General features: G+C 38.0%; 1 protein-coding gene across 2 annotated transcripts in view; it reads left to right on the top strand.

Moving 5' to 3' along the window:
- Positions 1 to 26,111, top strand: part of LOC131989600 (phosphofurin acidic cluster sorting protein 1-like) — a 100,060-nt gene that overhangs the window by 49,287 nt on the left and 24,662 nt on the right. For both annotated transcript variants that reach the window (XM_059354877.1, XM_059354876.1), the window contains exons 2-7: positions 6,135 to 6,222; positions 9,064 to 9,153; positions 11,110 to 11,235; positions 16,805 to 16,949; positions 17,048 to 17,139; positions 23,383 to 23,460. In XM_059354877.1, coding sequence (XP_059210860.1) covers positions 6,135 to 6,222; positions 9,064 to 9,153; positions 11,110 to 11,235; positions 16,805 to 16,949; positions 17,048 to 17,139; positions 23,383 to 23,460 — 619 coding nt within the window. The remainder of the gene's footprint in view (positions 1 to 6,134; positions 6,223 to 9,063; positions 9,154 to 11,109; positions 11,236 to 16,804; positions 16,950 to 17,047; positions 17,140 to 23,382; positions 23,461 to 26,111) is intronic.

The following is a 26,111-nucleotide window of genomic DNA, read 5'->3' as shown; positions in this document are numbered from 1 at the left end:
GCACTTGGAAAAGTATTTTATAAGTAAATTCAATTTTTTTAAAATTATTAATCAGAGAAATTCAAAGTTGTTTTTTTAATGATTTATGTTGTTATAACTGTGTTATTCTCCACAAAAGACATGTTTGAGTTGTTCCCACTTCTAGCCATGATTGTGCTGATTCCACAGAGCTGCAGGACCTTTAGATACTATATATTGCAGTGAAATACAAGACCACAGTGAGTGAAATGTAGAAAGACCAGCACAGCAGGCCTGTCTGTCTCCCGGTCTGAGCGTCCCTCCCTGAAGGCCTCGGCTCAGGTGCTTCAGTCCCACATCGACCCCTGGCACCAGGCCTCTCCGCCCTGATTCACTCCCCACTCAGATCCAGCAGGTGTAAGCAGAAGCTGCACTTAGCTGCCCTTTCCATCAGAGGGGAGAAAAAAATTGATTTGCTTTAATTCAGAGGCCTAAGCCTGTGCTACACTTTGATCCTGTGCAGAGAGCGTTGGTTGGGACGGAGGAGGGGAGGCTCCCGGTGTTTGTCGCTGAGTGTTGCAGCAGGTTGCATCAGCCGTCGCGGCCACTCGTCCGTCTCTGAGTGTCGGGATGTGAACGCTGAGAGAAAGATGAAAGACAGTAAAGTGGTGGGGGAATTTGGAGGAAGGCACAGGTGAGATGAGAGGATGAGGAGGTGGAGAGGCGTGTTCAGATCAGAGGTGCAATTTCTCCGTCCACTCTCAGTCTGCCTTTAATCTTCGTAGTTGAAGTAGAAGTTTGAGTGTGTTTGTGTTTCAGCACTTCGTTCTCTCCCCTCGGCCTGCCCGGACTATTGATCTATGTGGAGCTTGGCTGATGGTTGAATTATTGATCGTGTGGACTGTTCACACTGTAAAAAAAAAACAACCAACCCCCAAAAAGTTATTATTTTTTAATGTGTTATTATTTATTTTATGGGTTTTTCTTGTTTTTTTCCTACATTGGGTGCATAATAATAATAAAAAATATGATTATTATTATTATTATTATTTAACAAATATTAACCATAAAATTAAAGTTGAAATAAAATAATATTGAATTAATTTTAATGGGACATTTTTTATTATTAAACTTTTTTTTAAATAATTAAATATGTCCCATTAAAATTAATTCAATATTATTATTTTTCAACTTTAATTTTATGGTTAATATTTGTTAAATAATAATAATAATAATATTTATTATTATTATTATTATTTAACACATATTAACCATAAAATTAAAATTGAAATAAAATAATATTGAATTAATTTTAATAGGAGATTTTTTATTATTTAAAAAACTTTTTTTTTTTTTTTACAGGATTATTCAATTGCTTAATGGTCTTAACAGCCTTACAGTAATATTTGGTGTTTGCCTTTAATTCTTCAGGGTTCTCTTGTTGTTTTTCTACATTAAGTGCAATTGCCATGAAAATAAAACTACTTTTATTACAAATAAAACTATAAAATGAAAGTTGAAATCTGTAAATAATATAATGGGACATTATAGATGTTTTACAGGATTATTGCTTATTATACAATTGCTTAATGTTAAAGTACACTGAATTCTATAGTTCAAAATACAAAGAATACACATGGTATTGCTGAATGTAAAATTAAGGAAACTTTCAGTTTTCTTACAGTAAAACTTTAAATTTAATGTAAAAAAAAAAAAGGAAATAAAAAGATATTGTAAAAAAACAGTAAATAGTCCGGCAAACACTTACCATCATATTAAAGTTAAAAAAATGCATATATTTTTAAATACAGATATTAATAATACTATGGATTATCCGTTTTTCTGAAGAAATAACTTTTTTATTTAACATATGGAAGCGATTTGTCAAGGAGCATTGGAAATATAAAAGATAAATGCGACTAAAAGTTATGTTTTTACATTTTTGGGTTTTGAGAAATGGTGTAATTTTGGATTTTTTTTTTAAGAAAACATTTTTTAAACTCTGTGGTGGGTTGTGGGGCTGAGAGATTATTTTTTTTTGCTCTTTCTGTTTCATTCAGATGATAGGAATAGAACATTTTTTATTCCTTTTTAACCATTTTAAATGGTTTGAAACATAATTTCTTGGCCTTTTCTTCTTTTGTTGTTGTTCCAGATTTATTGGTTTTCGTTTCCAGCCTCTGCAGTTAAATGTCTTATTGTATGTTTTCATACGTTATGACACTTTTTTTTTAAAAATTGCAATTTTCTTCTCCTCTCCCTCTCTGAAGAAAAAACACATTTATTTCTATATTTGCGATGTCAGACAGGTCACCTCCTCCTCCTCCTCCTCAGATCTCTGCTCCTTCATGTCTCCTGCTCCCCTTTTCTCTCTTTTTACTTCTTCATTGTCTGGCTGCTTGCTTGTTTTTTCCTCTCTGCATTCACCGCTGTCTCCACATTTCTTTTTTGATTTGTCATTTTCCTTTGTCTCTTTCCTCTGTCTGCTCCTGTCTTTTCTTTTCCCCAGCTTGTCATTCTTTCACATGATAATCCACCTCTATCTCTGTCTTTTCCTTTGTTTCCCTCTCGGAGCCCCCCCCTCTCCCCCCTCTCCTCAGGCAGCCCCAGCAGGTCTATTTTAGTGGTTTGCTTACTGTCTCTGAAGCCCTGGAGATGAATTATTGAGCAGACTGACCCCTGGCTCCACAGCTGCTGTTTGGGTGTCGTTTTCTCTGATTCCATTTCGGTTCTTTAAGTGATTCTGGTCTCGTATGTGCCTCTTTGTTTTTTTTTAACAAGTTTCTGTTTGAGCGTGTGCTTTGTGTGTTAAAGGGATAGTTCGCATTATCTGAAGTGAGATTGTGTGAAGTACTGACTCACTGACGATGTTTTACCCGCAGTAGATGATGGTCTGTGTGGGCTCCCAGTTCGGAGAACCGGTGTGAATCAGCAGAGGCCCCACCATACGATTATATCCCGATACTTGAGTCACGATAGGATATTATTGCAATTTTAAGTATTTTCCGCTATGGTGAGTATTGCGATACAATATATTATGATTTAACTGTTTAACTGCATTTTGTGTTCACAAAATTCAATTCAATCAAGGATTGTTTTGTCCAATGAGAGAAAATTAGGCACCAGTATATCGTGTCGGAAAGTTGTGGAAGAAACGCAGCAAAGTTCGGCTTTTTTTATGTTTCATTCAATAAGTTTAGAGCAGTGAAGCTTAAAGTTGAGGAATGTTTGATAAAATGCTGCAGTTGTTGTCGTCCATACGTGTTTGATATCAGTTCAGTTCAGTTTGACTGAATACTTTGTTGGTCAGTCTGTGGGTGTGACTCTCATTGTGGAGAAATAAAAAGACTGAAGTGAGATGAAGAGACTGAGAATTTTCTCTGATTTGACAAAACAATTCTTGATTGTATTTAATTTTGTGGAGACAAAATGCAGTTAAACAGTTAAATTGCAATATATTGTATCGCAATATTCACCATACCGGAAAATGCTTGAAATCGTAATAATATCACATCGTGACTCAAGTATCGGGATAAAATCGTATCATGGGGCTTCACACCTCTATTATTAAGAGATATATTTCTTCATAAATTCCTTGTATATGCAAACTTACTTGGCATGTCGGATTCTGTTATCTCAACTGAAGGAAACGGTGCAAAGCAGCAGCATCTTTCTGCTTCATCTTGGCTTTCTGACTCACCGTCAGACCATCAAAAGAAGCAGAAATAAAATGAAAAGAGACACTTGAAGAGGCCTTTAGTGCAGCTCTGTGTTTTTCTTCTGATGACAAGCTGTCTGATGACAATAAAGAGTCAATCATGCCCCTGATGGGACTGAAAATGGTTTGCTATTTTGGTCAAAGTGTCCTTTTTACCAACTGAAGACAACACTTACATCAGCTCACACAAACATAAAATGATGTTGGATGTCAACAAGTTTCTTCCCACTTAAAGGGACAGTTGGATTTTCTGAAGTGAGATTGTATGAGGTACTTACCCACAGTCGATGTATTAGCTGAAGTAGATGATGGTCTTTGGAGAACCAGACGCAGGAAACAGACTACAGACGGGGACCATCACAATACTTATTTTAACCCCCTAAACAAAGGCCATCCTTAAAAATGTCATACCCATTTATGTGTATGTTATATTTAGAATTTATCCACCAATTTTTGTTGTATTAGACAGCCGTTTGATTTGGCACTACTCTATCTCAACCGTAGAACTTCCATGTTCCTACACATAACCCTTGCAGATCGCCTGTTTATGTCCTAATCACCTAGAACCAATTCCCTTCGCTTTGATAAAGAGTTTCTGCATATGAAGAGATATATTTTTTTGTATTTCTACACAAATTCCTTGTATAGGCAAACTTATTTGGCATTTAAATGTTTCTTATTTTCAAATATTATTGCAAATGCAGGAAACAATGTAACGCATCTTTCAGCTTCATCTTGGCTTTCCAACTCACCGTCCACCATCCGACACTTGAAGAGGCCTTTAGTGCAGCTTTGTGTTTTTCTTCTGATGACAAAAAAGGCTCAATCATGTCCCTGATGGGACTGAAATTGGTTTGCTATTCATGGTCAAAGTGTCCTTTTTACCAACTGAAGCCAACACTAGTTATGCTCCCACACACAAGCACGGTAGATCGGCTATTTTGGTCTATTTTGGCATCTGATCAGATGCCCCCTTTTCAACCAATGCAGTTCCAGGGCCGGTTTTGAACCAGAGCCTGGTCTTGAACCAGTTCCAGGTGTTTGGACAGCCAGAGAACCAGCTCTCTGTTGGGAGAACTGGTTTCAGAGCCGAACCACTAACATCAAGGCCTGAGGATGGGATTATTATGACCAACAAGACCAACTAAATAGTGTATCATTCATTTGGTTTGATTGGTTTTACTGCAGTGTGATTGATACGGGCACCAGCCCAGCAAAAGAACAAAGTTTGCATTGGTCAAATAGGCGTAAAACAGAACCAAGTCCCACTCATGGCAGCAGCAGCTCTTTCGGTTTATAGTTTACCCACTGGGCTCTTTGTTGGGCTTCAGCTTGGGGTCTAGTTTCCTCAGAACTTTCCCCTCTCTCTCTATTTTTTAGCCCATTCAGTCTCCATATGCAAAAGTTGTTCTTCTGTATTTGTTGTGTCTTAAAAAAACTAGCGGTGAGTTTTGAACCAACAGCCGACCTGTGGCGGTATTGCGTAGAAACCTGGAAGTCCTACGGTTGAGAAAAAGTAGTGCCGAAATTAAACAGTTGTGGACAGCAACAAAAATCAGTGGACATATTGTTAATATAGTGTACACATAAACAGGTGTAACATCTTTAGGGTGGGCCTTGGTCTGATAACTGCCTATTGAGCGTGTGGTTCTCCAAACTGGGAACGCACAGTTTCTCATTCAAGCTCACTTCAGAAAATCCAAACTATCCCTTTAAGTGGGGGAAACTTGTTGACATCCAACATTAATTTTGTGTTTGTTCACGCTGACGTAAGTGGTTGGTAAAAAGGACACTTTGACCAAAATAGCAAACCATTTTCAGTCCCATCAGGGGCATAATTGACTATTTTAGCCCCCCACAAAGCTGCAATAAAGACCTCTTCAAGTGTCACTTTTCGTTTTATTTTTGCTTGATTTGATGGTCGGATGGTGAGTTGGAAAGCCAAGATGAAGCTGAAAGATGCTGCTGATTTGCATTGTTTCCTGCAGTTGCAATAATAGAATTAGAAATGCCAAGTAAGTTTTCGCATACAAGGAATTTGTGAAGAAATACATAAAAAAATATATCTCTTAATGTGCAAAAATTCTTCAGTAAAGCTCTGTTCATACCTCGTAAATCAAAAATAAACACAAGCAATTAAAAGACAAATGTTTTCAGAGCTCGTCATAAATCTGTGCATCATTGTGGAGATGTTTGTTTGTTTCTGTTTGTTTCCATTTGCTTTGAATTAAAATTAGACTGGGAAGCGTTCACTACCTTTTGACAGCCTCTCATCCATTTTGCACTTTCCAAGTGGAACAAATATTCATCACAGGGAGAATAAGAAGCACAAAACATCCGATTAGGTGTTTGTTTTTTAATGAGTGTAAAAGGTTTATGCTGTTTTCCGTACGTCATGAACTTTGGGTGATTCATCGTGACGTCTTCTAATCAAAGTCTGCTTGTTTTTTCTCTACAGGCTGTTCAACCTGACCCTGAAGAAGCTGATCATGCTGAAGGAGCTGGACAAAGACCTCACCTCTGTGGTCATCGCTGTCAAACTGCAGGTGAGAAATCTCTCTACTGTCGCACAAAGAAACAGACAAAATACAGCTTTGAGTTGCAGCAGTGGGGAGGAAAGGTTGAGGATGGTAACTGTGAAGCCATAACTGCTGAAAGGGATTTGGTTTCTTTCACAAAACTTCACTTCTGTACACAAGAATGGATTACTGAGCAGCACAGATCCACAGATCCAGCAGCTTCTGTGGCCTTCACCTTCAAACTGACCAAGGAAAGATGTGATAGGACCACAAAAAGACACAAAACAACAACAAAGAGACACAAAACAACAATTAAGAGACATAGATTAATATAAAGAGACAAAAAATAACTAAAATAGATGATTGTTGCCGCAAAGGCCATAAAAAAACAAGAAAGAGATACAAAATAACTGCAGAGACACAAAATAAGAATAAATAGATAAGGACAGAAAACAACTACAAAATAAATAAGTAACAAATAAATAAGAGATACAGAAAACAACAACTTAAAGAGACGCAAAACAACTTAAGGGACGCAAAACGACAGCAAAGAGACACAAAACAACAGCAAAGAGACACAAAACAATAACAAAGAGACACAAAACAACAGCAAAGGGACACAAAACAATAATAGACACAAAACAACAGCAACAAGACACAAAATAACAGCAAACAGACACAAAACAACAGCAAATAGACACAAAACAACAGCAAAGAGACACAAAACAATAACAAAGAGACACAAAACAACAGCAAAGGGACACAAAACAATAATAGACACAAAACAACAGCAAAGGGACACAAAATAACAGCAAACAGACACAAAATAATAGCAAAGAGACACAAAACAACAACAAAGAGACACACACCAACAGAAACTTTGAGATTATTTTATAATGTAAAGTGCATTCAAAATAAAATGTATTATTATTATTAGCAAAGAGACACAAAATAACTACAAAGAGACACAAATCAACCACAAAGAGACAAAATTAGAACAGACAGAGAAGCAAAACAATAACAAAAACAAAATTAGTACACTGGGATAACTAAAAGAAACATAAAATATATATAAGTGAATACAAAGAGACAGAAAACAACTAAGAGACACAAAGTTGCTACAAAGACACACTAAACAACAATAAAAAGACACAAAACAACAACAAAGAGACAGAAAATAACAAAGAAAAGAGAAAAAACCTCAACAACCTCTGTGTGTTTTGCTCCTGTAGGAGAGCTGCTGGGGCCTTTTCATAATCCGCCTGTCTACGTAGAAATATAATCCAATAAAATGTGAAATAATGTGAAACAGGAGGACAACTTGGGTTGAAACTAGACTGTTTGTAACTTCTGATTAAACTTTAAAGGCCCCATTGTGACTAACTCAACAGTTTTTCAGGCTCGGCTTTAATTCAATTATACTTTCTTCAGCTTTAATCAGCAGAATTGTATTTCAGGACTTCCTTTAAGTAAGCCCAACCAGTAGACCAGCAGATGTGGAAATGTTGCTGAATAAACCACAAAATGAGTGTTGTTATTTTTTTACTTTCTGTAGGAGTTTTATTGTTTTGTCGAGTCAGGTTATTGGATCTGGACACACTTCCTCTTCTTTATTTACAGACAAAATACTTGTGCAGCTCCTCCACAGCTGTGACTCTTTCTGAAGCTTCAGTTGAGCTTCTTGGTATTAAAAGTCCAGTTTTCAGTTTCTCAACATTTCTCGTCCTTATGACAGCAGAAGCAGCTGCAAGTAAACGTTAAAAAAATCACCATGTTAATTCCACAAAACACAGTTAGGATGACAATTTAGGAGTTCATTTCCAGTGTAAACCCAATTAATATTCAGTGTAATTACTTCATTCTTCACCCTTAAAATATATGTATTTTCCAGGGATTTACTGTATTATTTTACAGGGTTTTTCTTGTTTTTTCCCGCTACATTTACAAAAAAGGTGAATTACTTTAATTACAAATATTAACCATAAAATAAAAGTTGAAATTGTAAATTAATGTAATGGGAACTGAATGTAGAATTAAGGCAACTTTCTGTTTTTTACAGAACCTTTTAATTCAATGTAAAAAAAAAAACCCTGTAAAAATTCACACTTACCGTTTTATTGTGTATATTAAAGTGTTGTTTTTTAAAAATTATACTACAAAAAATACACATCATATTGCTAAATGTAAAATTTAGCCAACTACTGTTTTATTACAGTAAAACTTAATTCAACTAATGAAAAAATAAAAATAAAAAAAAATAATTTAAATACAGGTGTTATTGTATGTTATCTGTATTTTTAAAGAAATCATCTGTAAACTAACATACTCGTTTACTGTTGTTTGACAGTAAGCGTAAGGCAACTTTTTCTGGCGGACTTTATACTGTTATTTTGTTTTTACTGTGTTTTGCGCTCCATTTGTCCATAATTGAAGAAAACCAACATATTCCTTGTAATCCTGTAACAGATAATACAATTAAAGATGTTTAAATTCCCCTTTAATGCCTTTAATGGCTCTGCTCCCAGTTTCCGCTCCTTGGCTTGTTTTCACTCTTCTCCATCTAAGTAAAATTACTAAATTCTCTGCTGTTTCTGGCACATAATTCACTTCAAGTGGGTTTAATTCTTTTTTCCACGCTGCTGCTGCCACTTGTTCAGCCTCTCCTCCCTGCTGCCTCCTATCAGTCAACTTCCTCCCTCCGCCTCCACCTCCTTTCCCTCCCACGCTGCCCTCGCTGCATGCGTTTGATGAGAGTTCATTGTTTTGACTCTGCTGGAGTTAGCCGGGGCATGCTAACAATAATCTCTCCATCTTTTTTCCCTTCCTCTCATGACGTTCTCTCTCTTTTGTCTCCTGTCGCCTACTCAGGGCTCCAAGCGGATCCTGCGCTCCAACGAGATCCTGCTGTCCTCAGCGGGGCTGACGGAGACCGACCTGCAGCTCACCTTCTCCCTGCAGGTAAACACAAACCCAGCGGGGTCAGCTGCCTGTCAGTCACAAGCTAACAAAGACTCTGTTCTGGTTTCCAACAGAAACTGACAGAAGCAGCAGTTTTTGACAACTAGATTTTTCAATAGCTGTGCCCACATCAACAAAAAGAAGCCGGTTCAGGATGTTTTATGCACTTTTTTTTTTACATTTCACTCACTGTGGCTTCGTATTTCACTGCAGTATATAAAATATGTTTTTCAAAATCTAGCCACCCAAAAAGAAGATGGACTCATTAAAAGTGTCTAAAAGAGACATTAAATGTTATAAAATATGCATTGATCCCCTGGCAGGATTGAAGGTGTTTCAGGACGTTATTGGCTCTTTTTACATTTTTCTCATGTATATATATATATATATATATATATGTATATGTATGTATGTATGTATGTATATGTATATATATATATATAAGTATATATATATATATATATATATATATATATATATACACACACACACACACACACACACACACATATACATATACATGAGAAAAATGGAAATATATATATGTGTGTGTGTATGTATATACATATGTATCTATGTATGTATGTATGTATGTATATATATATATACTGCTGTTATTCTCTTAGTCTCTTTGTTGTTGTTGTTATGTTGAGACATGAAATAACAGCAAATAGACATTTTATATATATATCTATATATATATCTATCTATATATAGATATATATAGATATATTTACTGTATATCAAATTTGGACTTCATTTTAGTCTCAAGCCTCTAATGGTGTATTTATCCAAAATCAAAATGTGTTAAGTAGCTTTTCAAAAACCTGCAGAATGTTGCTTCTGTGGTAAACATGGTTCATCAGCACGCATCCAGCGCTTTACCTCCACTACCTCTGTGCATTCAGGCCGGTTTCAGCACGGTTAATATCAGTCCCAGCAGGGTTTCTTCTGCTCCAAATCATCCTTTCCCATTTCCATGTTTCTAAATGCTGCTAAAAGGTCAGGGTGTTCCTCTCTCTGGATCTTAGCGAGTGCAGCGAGCCAGACATTATACATTATACATTTAACTCTCTCCAGCAGCAGCAGCAGCAGCAGCAGCAGCACTGCAGAGACGAGGCCTATTAAAGCCGAGCTGCAGAATGATTTCATGGCTTTGAACATTGTCACATGAGTTGGTTTCGCTCCATTTATAGTTGCCGGTCCTTAATGACAGGTTATGTCATGGTAAGGATGTGACTAAGTGGTGCGACACTTCAGGTCAGCGAGTGTGAACGCCTCGCGCAACGATCGACCTGATTCTGATTCTGACGACCCGGGACACAAACATCGTCGTGTTACCGTCTGACACGTCCATGGCCACCTGTCAGCTGTTCCCGTCATAGACTGTATAAATAATGGACGTAGTCACCGTTAAGTCACCCGTTGGTTTGTGGCCCGTTGGAAGCATCGAGTTCAGCGTTCCACTCGTCGCCATCTTTTTTCTTACGATACGGGGAGCAGACCATATTTGGACTGTGGAGGAGGAGAGGGATCTGATCACTGATCACCTCTCTACACCTCAACCTGACTGAGAGAAGCTGCTGCTAATTCATGTTAACGTTAACGCCCCAAATCATACGATTCTTTATCTTCTATTTTCTTCTAATTGGGGCCATTATTTGAACTATTTACATCAAATTGTCTTGACGAAGATTTTTTACTAGTGATTGAGACCATAGTGTTGTCCTAAAAAGAATTCTGAGGTGATAAATCAAGTGAGAAGTTTTCTCATTTTGTATTGAAATGAATGGACCCAAATACTTCTGCAGCCGCCCTCAGCGCCCCCTGCTGGAATTTTTGGTAGAATGCAGCTTGAGGCACTTCCTGGTTTGCCTCCCTGTTCAGACATGGAGGTTGCCGCCTGGTTCCCGTGCATCTTTTTTCACTAATGTGTGTTTGTTATGTTTCCCGCAGTACCCGCACTTCCTGAAGAGGGACGCCAACAAGCTCCAGATCATGCTGCAGCGACGGAAGCGCTACAAGAACCGGACCATCCTGGGCTACAAGACCCTGGCGCTGGGGCTCATCAACATGGCCGAGGTACCATGGCAACAAGAGTTTACTTTCTCCCTTTAGACTTTCTCATTTACTTCTGTTTCACTGGATCGCACTTTTACCTTTTAAAAGTTCTGCTCTCTAAAAAAGAAAAAATCAGCAGCATTTTCACAGTTGACAATATACAGGTGCATCTCACTAAATTAGAATATCATCGAAAAGTTTATTTATGGTAAATGGACCTGCACTTTAACGCTTTTCTAGTCACTTTGCGACCACTCAAAGCGCTCTACACTACAGACTGCACTCATTCACCCGTTCACACACACATTCATACTGGTGGCAGAGGCTACCCTAAACGGTGCCACCTGCCACCATTGGGAACTCATTCACACACCGATGAACGCAGCATCGGGAGTAATTTGGGGTTCAGTATCTTGCTCAAGGATACTTCGACATTTAGGCTGCGACGGTCAGGGATTGAACCACCAACCCTTCAGTTGACTTGGAAAAAAAACAAGAAAAATCCAGCAAAATAATACATCATTTTAAGCTTGATGATGCCTGTTTTTACAGGGTCTTTTTTTACAGTAAATGTTGTAATTTTGGCATTTTTAAACGAAAACATACTTTTCAAGTCTGTTCCAACAAATAAAAAAGAATCAAAAAGCTGCACTCCTGCAGGATAAGTGGAGGAAAGTCTCCTCTTTCCTTTTTTCTGTCTCAGCCCCTCTGACTCCACAGCAGCAGCTGTAGATGGAGGTTAAGTTGCATATTTTAAGGCGAATCAGCTGCAAGTTGTCGAGTCAGCGGAGTGGCGTCCTCTGCAGCCACACAGACGTCCCAGCTGATCTGAGCCGTTGACCCAACAAACTACCGGTCACAGCCTCATTTCCCTAAACATGCAGCCACTGTCTTCTGCTTCAGTGTCTCCCAGATTGTTTTCTAACTTAATAACAACCACAGTATGAATATATTCTTCCATATCATCCGCAAAACTTTTATTTGACCTTCATTCAACCGGCATCCAAACTCAATCCAAGCGAGTGCACTTTAAAATAAAACGTGAATCTCGATCTTTGGCCCGGCGTTCTTTTCTCGGTCGCCATAAATGTCGCCGTAAATCAAACTCGCAATTAAATTTGAGCCTCTTCTGCCAAAAGCTCTGTCTCTCACAATATGAAACCTTTTATAAAAGGCGTGAGATTTATGGCGTGTGTGCGTGCTCGTGGGCACACGTGTGGATGGATGCTCCTTGGACTTTATGAACGTCTGTCTGGCAGCTTTTTAGTCGTGAAGTCAGAATTGTTTACAGTTTGAAACACCTTGAACAAACTGGCTACCCACAAAAAATGACAGTGAAGGACATAAATATGGGCTTGATGAAGAGGTAGGTTCAGTCTCCTGGATGTTTACAATCTGGACTGTTTCTGGGTGTTTCTGCTCTTCAACATTTTACTCACTGTGTCCTTGTATTTCACTGCAATATATAAAATGTATATACAATCTAGTCTAAGTCTTGCAGCTCTATGGAATCAGCACAATCATGGCTAGAAGGGGGAACAACTCAAACATGTATTTAGTGCAGAATAACGCAGTTATAATGACATAAATCATAAAAAAAAGAAAAAAACAAGTTGAATTTCTGTTTTTAAAAAATTGGAATAAAATGGAAATTCATATATACAACACTTTTCCAAGTGCCCACAAGTATCATGAATATTGGGGGGGAAAAATACATGTATACCATGTGTATTTACATGTTTCCAGCCTCTCCTGTCCTCTCCTCTCAGCTCTGTGTAAACAGATTTTCAGTGAATATTTGTCACGTGACCGTTTGTCTCAGCAGAATCAATCATGGCTTCACAGTGTCTCTGAGGAGCAGAATTTAATGTTTTTAACAGGATGTAGTTTTTGCAAACACTTTATGTTTTGCGAGGTTTTAAACATGTAGTAACATAGAGTGATTCTGACAGAAATATCACAACTTTAAGCTTCATTTTCATAACCGATTATCCACTCAAGGTCCCTCAGAAAATTCAAATATTGACGATAATGCCTGTTTTTAAAGTTTCTTTCTACGATTAACATGTGTATTTTTGGCGACCATTTAGAGGAAACACCTATAGATGGTTAAAGCAAAATAAACCAGTAGAGTGAGCTGATGGAGTATGTGAGAAAAGAAATACTTGTGAACTCGAAGCCAAACTGCTTTTTTTTAAAAAAGGCTTTTAAAACCCAAAAATAGTGTGTTGCTCCAACCTTTGGTGATGCCCGCTGGCTTTATGAGGCTGCCTCTGCATGTAAAATAAAGTTAAATTTTATTCATGAGGCTCTTTCAGCAGACAGGCTGTGCTTCACAGAGGGCAAAGGACACGAATGCAGAGTCGCACGCGTGATAGGTTCAAACTCATTTCCTTTGCCAGCGCAACAAAAGCCTGAACTCTGCCCAGAGCTGCGTGTGTGTCAAAAAAATAACAAGCTATAGGGGACACACTCAGGTTTTCAGTTCAAACATTCCCATCAGAAGTCACAGAGAAATGTCATTTTGATGCTGCTTCTGTTAATATGATGTGCAGCTTCCAGTGACCCAGCAGGTACTGAGAGGAGGAACTGCTGAACCACAAAGGCTTCGCTTATGAAGTTGAGCTCTTGCAGAATATAAAAAAATTGCAAAAGCTCAGCCACACGTTTTGGAATCTGAAAGAAGAACTTGAGTGTGCCCTTGTTTCCCATAATTCCTTGTGTTGCCTTATCCCTCTGAACCTCATCATCTCACAGGGATTAAAAACGTCTGTTTTCTTTGAAAAGTCGGCAAAAATGCACCGTTTATCATAGCAAGAATCTGTAAAAACAGGCATCCTTGTCAAAACTTTCAGACTGAAAGAAAGAAAAAAAGAGTTTTTGAACGTGTCATTGGTTAGCAAAATTTCTGGTAAAATAAAGTGACCAAAACCAAGCTTAAAATTGTGATATTTCTGTCAAAATCACTTTATTCTACATGTCTCATTTAAAAAGTCGTCAAAAGTGTTTGTAATAACTAGATCCTGTTAAAAACATCAAATTCTGCTCGTCAAAGACACTGTGAAGCCATGATTGATTCTGCTGAGATGAATGGTTACGTGACGAATATTCACTGAAGATCGGTTTACACAGAGCTGAGAGGAGAGGACAGGAGTCGCCAACCGAAAAAAACACGGAAGAAACGGAAGAATAAATACGATTAAGTTCGGTGAATAGTATATAGTGTGCTCTTTCAAGTCCACTCAGTTAATAATTTACACAGAGCTGAGGGGAGAGGACAGGAGAAGTTGGACTTAAAGGTTAAAAAAATGTAAATAGTTCAACATGTATAGCATGTGTGCACTAGGAAAAATGTTGTATGTATTATTCAAAAAATTGTTTTATATAAATCTGAAAAATTAGTTATTATCAGTTATTTTTGAGTTGTTTCCACTTCTAGCCATAATTGTGCTGAGTCCATAGAGCTGCAGGATTTATAGATTATATACATATTTTATATATTGCAGTGAAATACAAGGCCACAGTAAAAAATGTGTAAAAAGAGCAAAAAAAATCCTGTGAAACGGCTTCTAGTTCAGACGTTAAATTATGCAAAATCATGTAATCTTTTTCCATTTCCCATTTCCATTTGCACAACTTGAGCTCACTCTGCAGCATCAAATTTAATTTGCCAGGCGGAGCAGGTAACGCTGTGCAGAAATGGGCAGCGAAAAGCATTTTAACACTGTAATTATCTGCGTGTTTTTAGGAAGAATCCCCTGCATGTTGCTGAGCATTTACACTTGTCACTGCAGTAGTTGAACTCCGTGGGCTCCTTTTAATGAGAGTTTGAGAAGATGAACATGCAGTTGATTTCATGGGGGAGAATCGGCAATTACGCCAGTTTTTCCTCATTAAATATGTATATTGCTTTTATGTTTTGCCTCGTCAGATTTGCATAATTGTCTGTCTGACTGGAAAAATGGTGAGAATTGGCAGCTGCAGGGAGCTTTAGCGAGCCACCAGCAGCAGCATGTGAAGCTTGTGAAGCAGGTTAGCTGAACCTCAGCCAAGCGACGGCTGTACAGCGGTAATGTCTCTCTTTAATGTGTGGCTCAGGCTGTCTCCATAATAAGCCGCTCAGACTTCATTAACTCCCCGAGTGTGACCAGACTGCTGAGAGAGGCTGGCTGCCACTCAGAGAGATGCACCAACACAAACACACTGAGGAGACGTGATGCTGCAGAGAAATTTGTTTTTTTTTTATTCCTCGCATGTTCAGGTTTTTCTGCGTCACTGTCGGTGATTTATTTATCTTTTTCCGACTGTGTTTTTCTTCTTTGTTCCATTATTATCCTCCTCTCAACATCTGCTGCACGTCTGTCCTCATTTCTTCTCTTGCTGTCAAACCTGCCTCTGTGTATTTCTCTCCGTCTACAGAGCTTATATTTCAGTCTGTCTCTCATTCTTCCCTTAATAAGTCTCTTTTTGCTGAATTTTTCTTGCAGAAGTTTGTGCAGCTGACTGTATTTCCTTCATAAATTGTCCCATTTGCATGCCAATATTTTATCATTCAGCTAAGAGAACTTGCTTTTGTAGCATAACAGGATTTAATTCAAACCACATTGGGACAAATTCAGGGTTATTTTTTTTTAGAAAATATGGATAGATACCTGTGTCTTATCTAATAGACTGCAAAACCATCTGTACCGTCTAGTATTTTCTTGTTAAAATGATATTTTAAAAAAATTCACAGTTTTAAAAGGCAGCATTTTATGACTGCATATTATGGCCATTGTAGATAAAAAATAAAACGTTTTAAATAAATGGAAAGAAATAAGAAAAGGTAATGCCAGTGGAGGAGGGATTCAATTTAGAAAAAAAACCTTCCAAGATTAAAGTTGTAAAAATAAATAAATAATTAATTTAAAAATAATTTTTAAAAAACAACAATTTGGGTATTCCCTGAGATTATAAAATACTCAATAATTTGTGATTTAAAAAAATAATAATAATAATTCAGAAAATTAAGTTATGTGGTTCCTTGACAAAAACACCCTATATTTTTCCAATTTATTTTCTATTAAGAGTTTAATCTCAGAGAATTTCATATTTTTCGTACTCTCAAAGGGAATCAATTCATAGAGACAAACAAAAAAAAAAGGAAAAAAGAATATACTCTGAGATCATAAAGTACCAATTTTGTGATTAATATATATATATTTTCCCTGAAATGTACCTCTTGATTCTCAGTTATTTTTCCAAGGTTTTTTTTTATTTCTTTATTTTTTTATTTTACAATTACAATCATTTTGAGTTTGATCTCTGAAGTTTTCGTAATTTTTTTAACCTACCATTATAGCATTTCACATTTTACTACTACTTTTTTTATAAAAATAATTTTAAAAAATCTCCTGAAGGCACTATTTAGACAATTTAATTTCTTTATTTTTGTACTTTGTGCTATTTTTAAATGTTCAAAAGCATCACGGACAGAGCACGGCAGTATCTTTGTGCTTTTTGTAACTGCCATGTCTGGATAAAACCAGAAAAAAAACAGAACAGATTTAATGCCACTCGCTCCAACATTGTCCGTGTGTCCTCGGTGCAGGTGATGCAGCACCCCAGTGAGGGGGCCCAGATCCTGGGGCTCCACAGCCAGCTGAAGGACGCCTCGGTGCCCGTCGCTGAGATCAGAGTCTACTCCCTGTCCAGCCAGCCCATCGACCACGAGGGGCCCAAAGCCAAGATGTCTGGTGAGCACATCAACCCACCACACCTCTCTCTCTCTCTCTCTCTCTCTCTCTCTCTCTCTCTGTGTCTTTCTGTCCTCATATGTCCTCTGTCTCTCCAGATCGCTCTCCAGACATCGACAACTACTCCGAGGAAGAGGAGGAGAGCTACTCGTCAGAACAGGAAGGCAGCGACGACCCCATTCATGGACAGGTGAGTTTGGATAAATGTAAAGTGTGAACAATGGCTGCTGTGGTGCTACGATTTGTTGGCGCCTCTATAGTTTTCCTCGTTGGTCTTTTGCTTAAATATCAAGGTAATTTTTCAAATATTGTCTCTGATATTTGTCAGTTTCAGGACATTTTGTTCTCGCTGTAACCTCAAGTTTGAAGTCTTGCAGCTCTATGGAGACAGCACAATCATAGTTAGAAGAAGAAAAAAATATTTTTTTTACAGTATAACACACATATTGTTTATTGTTAAAAGGATCCCCATTAGATGTCACCAAAATGGGACAAGCTAGTCTGCCTGGGCTCCAAAAAATAAATAAAAATAAACCACATAAAAATGTTAAAGTTAAAAACAATGAAACATTGTAGACATCATCAGAAATTATTCAAAATAAGTTATTACATTCATAAGTATTACATTCATTATTACATTATTACAGTCCATTCCCTACTCACAGTTTAAATAGAGCATTCTCAAATGGTACTTGAAAGATATTTTGCTATTCAGTTTAATTATATTCAGTGGACAATTATTCCAATGATTGATTGCACGATAAATAACTGTCCTCTTTAACGCATTTGATTTTGGACATGGTAACATCAGCTGGCCACTATCGGCTGACCTCGTCAAATGAGAATGAACCTGATCACATCTGACAATTTGGTTATATAAGAAACAGGGTTGAGAAGAATAGATAATGCTTCTGAAAAATGTAGTCGTATTGAAAAGCCAGTCTATTCTCTACCGTTAACCAGGAAAGTTGACATAAAATCACATTTTAAAAAAAAGAAAAAACAAGTTGGATATCTTTAAGATGTTTTTTTGGGGGGGGGGTTTATATAATTTTCCAAGTGCCCACATGCTATACATATTTAACTATTTACATATTGTCAGCCTTTACGTCCGACCTCTCCTGTCCTCTTCCCTCAGCTCTGTGTCAATGATACATTTAGTGATTTAAAAAAAAAAAAAAGTTTAATTGGAATAAAATGGAATTTATATATACAGCACTTTTCCAAGTGTCACAAATATTGGAAAAAATAAAATTGTCTCTCCACATGCTATACATATTGTATTATTTTCACCGAGCTGAGAGGAGAGGACAGGAGAGGCTGTAAAAATGTAAATAGATTTTCAGTGAATTATTGTCACGTGACTGTTCGTCTCAGCAGAATCAATCATGGCTTCACAGTGTCGCTGAGGAGCAGAATTTAATGTTTTTAACAGGATCTAGTTATTACAAACGCTTTGTTTTTGCCAATTTTTTAAACAAGGCTAATAGAATTGGGTGATTGTTAATACATACCACTATTTTAAGCATATTTTTGCTTTAGCTCATTATTTTTCCTGGTAAAAGCATTCATCACAAATTTTGTTGCAGGATGATTTAAAAAATGTAAAAATCAGATAATTATTTCTGTTTTTACAGTTTCTAGCTATGATGAACCTTGTAATTTAGGCAATTACAAAAAAATTATAATTATGTTTTTCAAACCTACCAGCAGGTTGTGAGATTATATGATTTTTTTTAAAGCTTTTTGAAGTATCAAAATGCAAAACCTCAGGTTGTTTTTTACATTTTTAATACAGACAATGTCCATGAATTTATTTAAAACATATTTATATTATTTATAACATCCTACTATTCCAGCATGGAGCAGATATCATGGGTGTTTACATGGGGTATATGGCACTCCCTTAAAGAATCTGCCCTCCGCACTTTAAGGGAATAGCCTCGATGTTTTTTTTCCCATCTCCATTCGTTCCTGTCACAGAGGTTGAGTGAAAAAGGGGGACGAGCTCACAGACAGAAAGCTTGTGGTTATTTATTGTGTCACCTTCTTTCCCTCGGCTTATAAGAGGGTGACGGTGCGCAGGATGCGAGAGGGAATCGGCGCCCGTTGGTGCGAGCAGATTGGAGGAGAGCTTGAAAGGAGCAAACAGACAGCGAAGGGAGATAAGAAGGGAGCAACAAGGCTTTGGAGGTCGGATTGAAAAGGCTGAAAGGAGCGATGGAGGGAAGAAGAGCGGAGGGAGAGAGAGAGAGAGAGAGGGGTGAGGAGGGAAGGACTGAATCAGTGAGATGTGAAAGAATAAAGGCAAAGCGAGCAAATTGGCCACGACTGGTTTATAATTAGGGTTTTTTGGGGGCCATAATAACATTAAAGCCACTGAGATAATTGCGCAAATCTGGGACCGTGGCAGTATTGATGAAAAGAAGTTTGACTGGTTAATAAGCCAGGAGAGGTCAGATGATACTACAGGGGTTTTAATCATAGAGTTTATATAAATAATGGACGTAGTTACTGTGACGTCACTCATTGGTTTGTGGCCTGTTTGAGGCATCAAGTTCAGCGTTACACTCGTCGCCATCTTGTGTTGCCATCTTGTTTCCGATACGGGGAGCAGACCATATTTTGACTGTGGAGGAGGAGAGGGACCTGATCACTGACTACAGCCTCTCTACACCTCAACCTGACTGAGAGAAGCCGCTGCTAATTCATGTTAGCATTAACTGGGATGTTAGTTTTGGCTAGCAAAAAACAAAACAAAAAACAAAATGTTCTTTACTTACCTCAGAAAACTGAGCAGCAACTCCTTGGAGTGTCTGTTAGTCCAACCAAACGCTGGACAAGACATTTTTAATGAACAAAACATCACAGCCAACATCCTGTTTTAAGGTGGGTTATTCGAGGCCTGGGCGATTATGTTATCAAGATTAGTGATCACCAAATAATTTCAGGTCGATTACGGTGATCAGCTGTGAGCATATTTACTCGATCAAACATGTCAGAAATGTGCGTGACAACAACCAATCAGAGTCCACCTTTTCCTGCTCCACTTCTGTTTATAAGTTGCCGGAGAAGTAAACAGAAAGACTGAACGTGGAGCTAAGTAATTATGTCGGTTTTATGGTCTATTTTCTATATATTTTCTATATATTTTTAACATGCACAATTTCCATGAATTTATTTAAAACATATTTATATTATTTTTAACATCTTAATATTCCAGTATGTAGCAGATATCATGGATGTTTACATATTTACATATTACTATTATTTATTAATGTTTGCTTTTATTTATTTACAGTCATGGAAAAAATTAATAGACCACCCTTGTTTTCTTCAATTTTTGGTTCATTTTAATGCCTGGTAGAACTAAAGGTACATTTGTTTGGACAAATATAATGATAACAGCAAAAAAAAAAAAAGCTCATAAGAGTTTAATTTAAGAGCTGATATCTTGACATTTTCCATGTTTTTTCTTGATAATGATTTAGGTTATTATCAAGAAAACCGGGGAAAATGGCTAGATATCAGCTCTTAAATTACACTCTTGAGTTTTTTGTTGTTGTTATCATTATATGTAGAAAGCAATGGTTTTTTCCATGACTGTATATTAAATCTAGCACTGACAAGGAATGCACTTCATTTTGTTGTACATGGGATAATGATAATCAAGATATTCTATTCTATTCTAATCGAGGAGCTGAGGGCAGAGAAATAGATGTCAGCCATGACTTGGAGCAATAAACCAGGGAGGAACAGGTGAATGTTGGGAAGAGCAAAGGAAATTACAATCTATCCGCCGCTGTATCAAGAGAAAACTATTCACAGCACGGCAATTCACACACAGGTGTGGTGCATTCAATAGCGTTGGATCGGCTATGGTCCGTTCAGAAGAGTGTGGGACATATGAAAACATACAGAGAAACAAGTTATTACTGAATGGAACTTAGTTCAATAAACAAGTGAACAGCATTGAACTAATATCTAGTTTCTTTAGTTTTCAGTACGGATTCTTTTAAAATGGACAGTTTAAAAACAATATAAAAATTGTAATAATAATCGAGATCAGACGAAATGAAAAAAATATATCATGATTTTTTTTGTCATATTGCCCAGCCCTAGTTATAACAGACCAGAGTCCGGAAAGAAACAAACAAACCTTTTAATATAATGTATGTGTGGATAAGGCCTAGGTCTTTGAACATTGCTCCTAAACACGTAGTTTTATTTTTATTCAAGGCTCAGTGAGTCCTTAACTCTCCTGGGCGATGTAGTTCTTATCAAACGTTAGTCAAATGAGAGTAAATAGTGCATTTATTAGCGTCTATTTTAAGCTGTGGATTGATGCACTACATCTGCAGTGAGTGCTTATCTGCAGCAGCCGGACAGTGTGCTGTTTGTCAAATGGATTAAATAAATAGAAACTGTGTCCAAGTGCAACAATGGAAGCTCAGCATGTGAGAGGGGTCAGCTGGTTGGTTTATGGGATTTGTTGACAGTAAGAAAAATGTAGACTGTTGCTTAGTCTTATCCTTAAAATAATTTATAATAACCCAGAGTTAACCCTCTGAACCCCAACATGCCGCCAGCGAAATTTGAGCTTTCCAACAGCGCTTGAACGGACTGCACCTTGCATGTAACTTGGAGGGGTTCTGTGTCAGAACCCTGTCCACTCACCACCGGGGTCCCTCAAGGCTCTGTCCTTGGTCCGCTCCTTTTCTCGGTATACACCAAATCCCTCGGCTCTCTCATCCACTCGCATGGCTTCTCCTATCATAGCTATGCTGAGGACACCCAGCTAATCCTTTTATTCCCCCAGTCAGAAACAAAGGCAGCAGCACGTATCTCTGCATGTCTGGCCGACATCTCCCAGTGGATGTCCTCACACCACCTCAAACTCAACCTGGGAAAAACTGAGCTACTCTACCTCCCAGGGAAGGGCTCCCCCACCACTGACCTCCACATCACTGTCCAGAACACAGTGGTTGCCTCCACAGAAACTGCTAAAAACCTTGGCGTGACTCTCGACAACCAACTGTCCCTCAATGCAAACATTATCGCCACTACCAGATCCTGACAATTCTTGCTGCATAACATCAGAAGAATTCGCCCGTTTCTCACTCAGAAAGTGCTTGGGTCTTGGTCCAGGTGCTTGTCATCTGACGCCTGGACTACTGCAACTCCCTCATGGCAGGTCTCATCCAGAATGCAGCTGCTCGATTGGTCTTCAATCTTCCCAAATTTTCACACACAACACCCCTCCTCCGTTCCCTCCACTGGCTACCGGTGGCTGCGCGGATACGCTTCAAGACTCTAGCTCTGGCGTACTCTGCTGCTAACGGTTCAGGTCCTACTTACATCCAGGACCTTGTCAAACCCTACACCCCTGCCCGTCCTCTCCGCTCTGCATCAGCCAAGCAGCTGGCGACTCCCACCCTGCGTGGGTCAACTTCCCTCAAAACCTCTTCCAGACTTTTCTCTGTCCTGGCTCCCAAATGTTGGAACGAGCTCCCCACCGACATCAGGACCTCAGACAGCCTGGACATCTTCCACCACAGGCTGAAGACCAATCTCTTCCAACAATACCTCGGTTAAGTTATGGTCACCTAAAAAACCTAAAAATAAATACATTTTAAAAAATTTAAAAAAATGCTTCTTTAACGTATAGCACTCCTGTAGCGATAACAGTTGGCTCTTAAAAGTTATGAACTTGATTCCTGTGGTCTAAGGCTAGTACCTTCAGGTTGAATGCACTTATTATAAGTCACTTTGAACAAAAGCATCAGCTAAATGACATGTAATGTAATCATAGGTTATGAAAGTTAGAAAAAGTCACCAGAACAAAGCTTAAAATTGTGATATTTCTGTCAAAATCCCTTTATTCTACATGTCTCATTTAAAACATCTCAAAAAATAAAACGTTTGTAATAACTAGATCCTGTTAAAATCATTAAATTCTGCTCCTCACAGAATATTCACGGAAAATCTGTTTACACAGATCTGAGGGGAGAGGACAGGAGAGGTGCTAAAAATGTGAATAGTTCAATATGTATAGCATGTGGAGACACTATTTTTTTTCCAATAATCATGACACATAAAAGTTTTATATATAAATGCCAATTTATCCCAATTTTTAATTTTTAATAAATTATCAGAGAAATTCAACTTGGGTTTTCTTTTTTTATGATTTCTGTCATTGTACCTGTGTTATTCTGCACTGAAAACATGTTTGAGTTGTTCCCACACATGATTGTGCTTAGTCCATAGAGCTGCAGGACTTTAGATTTTATGTATATTTAATATATTGCAGTGAAATACAAGGCCACGGTAAGTAAAATGTAAAACGAGCAAAAAAAATCACCCTGAAACAGCTTGTTCGGGCTCAAAGGGTTAACTCCTCTCATTTCTCATTTTCAATCACCCTCTCTCTTAGTATCTATTTGACGAAGAAGAGGAGGTGAGGAAGAAGAAGCCGAGGCGCAAGCTCCCTTCCAATGCCGCCATCACCAGAGTAAGAACATCCCTCTCTCCCTCTCTCTCTCTCTCTCTCTCTCTCTCTCTCTCTCTCTCTCTCTCTCTCTCTCTCTCTCTCTCTCTCTCTCTCTCTCTCTCTCTCTCTCTCTCTCTCTCTCTCTCTCTCTCTGCTTCTATCTGTCTGTTTTCTCTCTATATAGCAATTTGCGGTGTACCTGCTTCATGAAAAAGCCCTTTCAAATACATTTGATGTGACTGGACTCTCCAACATTCTCCCTCACCGGCCTCTTGCCTCACCTCATTCAACCTCTCCTCCTTATCTGCTCCTCTCTCACTCTCGCTCTCTCTCCTTCTCCCTCCTCTTCCCTCCCTCTCTCTGTTTTCTGTTGTCAGTTTTTCTATAAATCCATTTTCTCCCTCTTGCTTCTGATACATGTAATTCTGGCCAATTTTCCCTGAGGAAAACATCAAGACAGGTCCCCACAAGCGACCGCAATAACATTAACAGCTTCCTGGCATGCATGGACACACACACACACACACACACACACACACACACACACATAAACACTCAGAAGGAACACAGATTAACACAGAAAATTGATGGCAAGAATGAAAATGAGTGGACCTGCAATTTGAAAGAAGGAAAGCAGTGTATTTGTTGTGTGTGTGTGTGTGTGTGTGTGTGTGTGTGTGTGTGTGTGTGTGTGTGTGTGTGTGTGTGTGTGTGTGTGTGTGTGTGTGTGTGTGTGTGTGTGTGTGTGTGTGTGTGTGTGTGTCGCAACAGGAGTGGGTCTCAGTGGGGTATTAATGGAGCGCTCCTGTGGAGGTCTCGGTGAGATTGTCACTGCTGCTCCCCACCACAACCGCCTGTGGACAGCACGCACACACACACACACACACACACACACACACACACACACACACACACACTCACACACTCACACAAAATAATAATTTCTGCACTGCTTGAGCTGAATAACAAACACATGTTGAACGTAAGCACATGCTCAAAAGCCGTTACAGTAGAACCTCTACTATCCTTTTTCCAAGTGCCCAAAATTGTCATGAATATTGGAAAATAAAATTGTGTCTCCATCTGCTATACATATTGAACTATTTACATTTTTATAGCCTCTCCTGTCCTGTCCTCTCCTCTCAGCTCTGTGTAAACAGATTTTCACGTGACCGTTCGTCTCAGCAGAATCAATCATGGCTTCACAGTGTCTCTGAGGAGCAGAATTTAATGTTTTTAACAGGATCTCGTTTTAACGATTTATTTTTGGCAATGTTTTAAATGAGACATGTAGAATAAAATTAATTTGACAGAAATATCACAGTTTGAAGCCTCATTTAGGTTACTTTTTCCAACTGAAACTTTCTAAACCTATGATCCGTTCAAGGACTGTCGGAAAGCTCAAATTTCGTTGGCGGGATGTTGTGTTTCGGAGGTATTATAACTTATTTTAAGGATAAGACCATGAAGCAACAGTCTACATTTTTCTTACTGTCAACAAATCCCATGAAAAAAACAGCTGATCCCTCTCACATGCTGAGTCCGTGAGCATCCATTGTTGATGCTCCATTGTTGATGTTTCCGACAATAATGCCTGTTTTTTACAGTTTCTTTGTCTTTTTACAGTCTGTTTTTGGCGATCTTTAAGAAAAACACATCTTCAATTAAGTTAGTGCTAATTACAGTGTACTTTTAAAGGTATTTCCCAATAAATAAAATGCAGATGAACTGTTTTAAAATGAAGAGGTAAAGTTCTATAATTGGTGTTTATTTAATTTGATTTAGTTGTGTCTTTCCAGTTGAGTAATATGGTTTTGCTTTGCTGCTGTTAATGCGATCAGGATGAATGTCTAAAGTGAGGAGAGATCACCTGACAGAGAAATGTATATTTATATCCCATTTCTGCTAATAGAGCCGCCTAAATCCCACACACTGCACCTTTAAAAGGTCAACCTGAACGCTGAAAAAATGTGGGCCAAAAATAATTCATGCAGCTGAAGATCCGCTGCCTTTTATAGAACAATACAGTCGAGCTGCCAGTCACATTTTCAGATCTTTTCAAAACAAAAGCACATTTAAAGACAACCCCGAGCTCCCGAGTCACTCTTAATAAACTGTTCATGCCCTGTACCTTCATTTTTTTCAGCCTGTTAAATAAATAAACAACCCTGCGATGAGAGGCGGCGCCTTGACAGCCTCGATAAACGTGCACGCTCTCACATGTTCCAGTTTGATAAGGTTTAGGTTTATTTATTTGCACAGTTAGAATTACATAAAATGACAAAGATAACAAATAGTGTAAAGAACAGGGAGAGAAAAAAACAGATGGGCTTATTTGAAGCCTCCACCTAAAATGTCATAGTTAAAAATAAAGTTATACCAAACTGATAATAGAAAAAAACATATGTATAACATCAACAACAAGTTCTAATGATAATAATAAAAATAACTATATAAAAACAAAAATATGAACATGATATAAAAGTGTATTTGTGTCTGAATTAAAATGTTAAAACAGCAGTTAAATGGGCTTTTAGACGTCTTTTGAAACATTTTATAGAGATGGAGTTCTTTGCCAGATGGGAAAAGGTATTCCATAATTTGATGCCCCTAAATTTAAGAACAAATTGACCTCTGCATGTAAGAAATCTTGGAGGATTAAGATCTAAAGA

The sequence above is a fragment of the Centropristis striata genome, chromosome 17 (genome assembly GCF_030273125.1).
Source record: "Centropristis striata isolate RG_2023a ecotype Rhode Island chromosome 17, C.striata_1.0, whole genome shotgun sequence".
NCBI classification, from domain to species: domain Eukaryota; kingdom Metazoa; phylum Chordata; class Actinopteri; order Perciformes; family Serranidae; genus Centropristis; species Centropristis striata.
Note: the sequence above shows the minus strand (reverse complement) of the source record. Positions and strands in the feature narration are given on the sequence as shown.